General features: G+C 41.1%; 1 protein-coding gene across 1 annotated transcript; it reads right to left on the bottom strand.

The window, feature by feature from the left end:
* Positions 1 to 790: 790 nt before the first annotated feature.
* Positions 791 to 3,788, bottom strand: LOC121920212 (E3 ubiquitin-protein ligase BRE1A-like). The gene is made up of 3 exons (XM_042447284.1): positions 3,614 to 3,788; positions 2,649 to 2,750; positions 791 to 2,250 (listed from the first exon to the last, which is right to left on the bottom strand). Exons 1-3 carry the CDS (start codon positions 3,749 to 3,751, stop codon positions 2,074 to 2,076), a joined length of 417 nt encoding a protein of 138 aa, XP_042303218.1. The 5' UTR covers positions 3,752 to 3,788; the 3' UTR covers positions 791 to 2,073.
* Between the last annotated feature and the right edge of the window lie 1,663 nt (positions 3,789 to 5,451).

Genomic DNA, 5,451 nt, shown 5'->3' with positions numbered 1-5,451 from the left:
CATTTAATGCAAACAGTTTCATGGGAGGGAGCAATGCTGCCTCCTAAACTGTGATAGTATCCCGCCTAGTCTAGAACAATCTGGTATCTGAGCACCTTTAAGCTCTCTCAGTGGCCTGAAGAAATGCTCTCTCACAATTTCTCTCTGAATTTCATCTGCAGTACAAAGGATACCAGCCTGCTTCACAGAATTGTAAAAAGCATTGTCTATTAAGCTTACAGAATTGCAGAGAGGTGCTCTGGCACCCTTCATGCAATCGCAGCAAAGTTAAACCCCTTAAAGCCCTACCAATTTGAACAAGACAGAAAGTGAAGAAATTGAAACCCAAGCCCAAATTTCCTGTATAAAGCAACAAAATTTTAGGAATGTGTCATTTTGGATCAGTCATTTTTAAAATTCTTATTAGGGTAAAAAAACAAAAAAACTCCAATATGAGCTTGCCTGCCAATCACTTCTTTTTTGAGTTTTTGACCAGGATTATCATCACTTCATAATGGAGATATGGTTCCTTAAATAGTCACAGAAGTCCAAAAAGGACTTCTCTAAATCAACCGTGTAACTAAGAACCTAAAGTGCACAGATCTCTAGAAGGTATTTTGGAGACACTTCTGATGCCTCCCTTAAGCAGCAGCACTTAAACAATTTTGCTGCTTCATCATTTGTCTCAAACGTGGTCAGCCCAAAAACTTACATGCACATACACAACCTGCAATCAAACCCCAGACTTTTTCATTGGGAAAAACAGTTAGAAGAAACATCAAAAGGAAACAAATACTAGGGGGAACCAAGATACTACATAGAACCACAATTTTTATTGGCACAGATTTACTTTCAAACTGATCATTTGTATAGCAAAAAGCAGTGGGGTGGGGGGAGGAATCTGATACAGTAAATTGAACTGAAGTATCTTGATATACTGGCCATTATTTGTTCCTACCATAACCCCTCTACTCTAGCCTAAAAGGGGTTTCTCAGTGGAACAGTAGTCTTAAAGGTCCAGTTTGATTTTTTAGTCCCAGGTATAGATCCAGTACAGGAGAGGTCATAGGAGGTGGCCGCTTTCAGGGCACATAGCAGATTGAATCAAATGCTGTTCTGGTTCATGCGGGTTGACCCCACTTGTGTGATTCATCTGCCATGAAAAAATAGGAGATAGACCTACTTGTGTCTTTGGCCATATAGGCTCTAGTTCAAAGACTTGATTCACTTTGTATGGTGGATTACACTCCTTCAAGAGCGCTGGAGCCTACAAGCAGGTGTGAATCCATCTTTTTTATTTTGTCTTTTTTCTTCTTGGTGCAAACAGTCAAATAGAGACAAGGCAACATCTTCTTTGATGCGACAAGTTGTTTTATATGTCACTGGCGATCTTGCCCCATTTTAGAAGATTAGCATTGAACACCTTAGTGGTTCTACCGCAACCACCCTTCTTACCAGAACTGAGCCCCTCCCTCCCTTCTTTCTCTGCAATGTAATGGCTATAACAGATCGCTCTGAAAAATCCTTAAAAGGGAGGAAGTCTGTGGACCCATAATGCTGTTGAAGGCTCACAACAAATGCAACTGTAAGCACAAATACACACAACATAGGGGAACATTCTGACCAAGAAGATGGGTGTTCACCTTTATTAGAAAACAGAAATGGAAAATGAACTTAAAATGTCCACAAGAAAGCTCATTAAACTAACCCAAGCCAGTTCTCTAGTATTAAGGGCACAGTCTGATTCAACCGCTGCCTATTCCACAGCTACTGCTTGTGTCAGGGCTCAACTGAACACCATTTCTCATAATAAACACTCATCCCTAATAGGCAGAGGCAATGAAGAAGGACCCGCTTGGGGGTTGGCAGTACTAAATAAAAAGCAAATCAAAACAAAACTGAAGCAGAAAAGGAGGAGGACAAAAAAATAATAATAACAAAAATAACCCCATTTCCAAGATCTGTCTTTTAAAAAAAACAAAACAGGAGGACAAGAAGACAGCTGACAGAGAGGAGCAGTATCCAGCCTGCTGATGAGTAACAAATACAGAGGGTTGGTAGCTGAGATGCCTTTCAGCCCCTGAATGGGCAGACTCAGCCAATGTAGATACGGTGGAAGTCGTTGGCCCCAAAAGCAGCATTGCACTTAGGACATTTGCGCTGCCGGGTGTCATACCGGGTTTTCACACATTCAAAGCAAAAGACGTGGAAGCACTTAGTGAGCACGGCATCCTTCTTGCGCATGTTGCAGCAGGGGCACGTTAGGCGGGCCTTGGGAAAAGAAATTGGATGGTTAAGAACGGGGGAGAGAAATGGGGCTCATCATGAGGTCAAGTTCTCATCTTCTACTCCTTACAAGTTATGCTAAATTCTTTACATACAAAGCTAGAAAACTTCAACCTGATATAAAATATCCATACCTACACATGGAGCTCTTTACAGAGTGTTTGAATTATTATTATTATTATTATTATTATTTATTTATTTATTTATTTATTTATTTATTTATATCCCGCCCCTCTACAAGATGCAATCCAGGCGGCAAACTATACTTTGTAAATTTATTTCCATGGTAACTGTTGAGGAAAATTCTACAGACATGCTTAACCTAAAATTTAGCTAGGTCCAAATCCATCATCTACAGGAGACTTCAGCATCATGTTACCTACCTTATAATCTTTAATCTCCTCCATAAGGATTTCATCACAGTTGGGAACCATGTCAGGTTTCTTGGTTGTCTCCAGCTTCCTCCGTAGCCTTGAGATATCTTCCTGCAGGTGAAATATTAGCCAGCCACATTAGGGCCTAAATCCATTTGCTAGTCCCAACCAAAGCAGACCCACAGAATCAATTACCTCACACATTACATATGTAAATCCCACTGATTTAATGGTGTACTCTAATTGGTGCTAGCACTCCTTGCAGAAAAAGCATGCAAGACATCTAGCAGGGAATGAGTAAGTCATAGAATCACAAAATCAGCTGCCCTCTTGCCTTTATACCCCAAAGAATAACTTCAAGATGACATACAGAACACATAACACATCCATAATGCTCAAGAAGCATCAATCCAGTATATGATGCCTGAAAAATGGGGATGAGGGATATGCAAGATGATTTCAATTACAACTTCTACTAGCCCAGCCATGATGGCCGATGGTTGAAGATGATGTGGATTGAAGTCTGAAACACCTGCCACATTGCTCACTCTTTTCTTAGATAAATTTCTGAAAGATAACTATTTTAATAGCTAATGAAATGGAATCTCTACAGGCAGTATACTTTTGACTACCCAGATATGGCAGACAAATTAACCAGGGAGGGTCACTGCCCTTATTCCCAGTTTATGAACTTCTTGGCAGGATACTCAGTGGAGAGCAAATGCTGGATTAAAATAGATCTGTGGCCTGCAAGACAGTTTTTACATGGGCATTCACAACCATTCTATGGAGGAGAACAAAAAGGGGAGGGAGATGGAAGGGAGCCATGTCAGAGAGGCAAAGATGCCAAAGAGGTGGAAACCAAAGCAGTGGTGAAAGAGATGAGCCAACTGAGTACACTGAATAAATGTAACAGGCATCAAAGGCAGACTGCTCAAGATGGCTAGCCAAGTATGCAACCACATGTCAGTTACCTGGGCTCGTTTGAAGTTGAACATATCCTTCTCTTTGGTCACACTGTTCTCCACAATCTCCTCCTGGAAGTCATGCAACTTCTTCTGAGCCAGCTCCAATTGAGCCCGAAGGTCATCGGCAAGCTGAGCTGCATCCATAGCCTGAAAAACAGAGTGAAAATATCACTTTTACTAGCCAAAATGGATGTAAGCATTCAAAAGTTTGTAGATGATGGCCTACCCTTCTCATTGTAAGCAGACCTTCTGCTTACAAAGGTTGGTGAAGCTTTCAAGCCTAGCTGGGGAAAATCTTCAAAGATGAGACTAGCAAGGTGCGGGAAAGTTCCGGGGTAAATGTGAATGTTCAAATCTGAAAAGCTTATCCTACAATCCCACAATGAATCAAATGATTACATTCTGGTCACTAGAAGGGTTTTCTTGACTTGGTTAAAAATTTATATTCAGGTCCTTCACAGTAATGAGGGCATGTATTGAGAGGTGTGTGTGCGTGTGTGTGTGTGTGTGTGTGTGAGAGAGAGAGAGAGAGAGAGCACACACATGCACCCTTGTGTGCGTGCATATTTAGTAGTGTATGTTTTAATTTGTTTTACATTTTTTGATTATTTCATCTCTTTTTAACCTTTTGTATTCTGTGATTTTCAACTATCCATTTTTTAATTTGTTGTAAGCCACTCTGAGTCCTGAACTAGGAAAAGGGCAGGAAATATTGATAGCAACAACAACAGCAGCAGTTATTGTTGCTGTAGACCTCTCTTGGTGACATAGGCAAGCATTCTCAGGGCAAGGCAACTGAACAATCTTCCCAAGAAAACCCCATGATAGGTTCACCTTAGGGTCACCATATATCAGAAACAACTTGAAGGCACATGTCAACATACCCCACCAGTTATGCATGCATGTGAATACACATACACATCACAGAATGAGGCAGCCAGTACCCCCTTGCATAATGATCCTTGTGCACCCAAGGAGGAAGTAGCAGTTGTATATCCAGGGAGGAAGTAGGAAGAGGGTGCCATTTCCATCAAAACCACCCACCAACAGCATAAGCACTCTGGCAGAGACCTGGGCTCTACCAGTTGTGCTTACTGGATCCCAGCTTGGATTTCCAGCAGAATGACACAGGGGCATCCATGGCAATCGTGAGGGAGGTCAACAGGTAGCGCAAAGCCATGGAGTGTTAGGTGACTGCAATTTACATACTTTTTTTTATGTATAAACACATGATTTGTTCCTCAGTGTCACATTCTATGATATTTTAATGAAGCAAAAAATACTGGGAACATGACAGCACTAATGTAGTGGAGGATTTTAGCCAAGTTTCACACAGGTGTCATCAAGCATGTCAACAACACTTTATTTGGCAATTAATGATACCATTTTTAAATCCCTCACTACAGTCAGGGAAATTTTTTTCCTTTTTTCTTCTTTACAATGTGAAACTTCTGAAATGTGATGCCGCTCCTGTGATCTTATGTGAAACCAGTCCAGATTAAGACTGAGCTCTCAGAGAAAGAGTAGAGCCAGATGTAATAAGAAAAAAACAGAAAGAAAAAATGACAGAGGAAAAAGGAACCAGCATCACACGTGCACAAACACATCCATCAGAGCCTATCTCCTCCCCACCACTGCCACCACCTGGAAGCCTTAAAATCAATATCCAAGTCTATGCCAGATAATCCTCCTTGTGAAAAACTCTCACCAAGAACTATTTCTCACTTACCATGATGCTGTTTCTGCACCAAGCAGAGACACTTTTTAGACCCTTTCCCCCACACCTTTCCTAAGCTTTTTGAATCACACGCCCATTCTTTTTCTCATCCTTCTTCAGTATTTTT

Source organism: Sceloporus undulatus, chromosome 2 (assembly GCF_019175285.1).
Source record: "Sceloporus undulatus isolate JIND9_A2432 ecotype Alabama chromosome 2, SceUnd_v1.1, whole genome shotgun sequence".
Classification (NCBI taxonomy): domain Eukaryota; kingdom Metazoa; phylum Chordata; class Lepidosauria; order Squamata; family Phrynosomatidae; genus Sceloporus; species Sceloporus undulatus.
The sequence above is the reverse complement of the archived record's forward strand: the minus strand, read 5'-3'. Positions and strand labels throughout refer to the sequence as shown.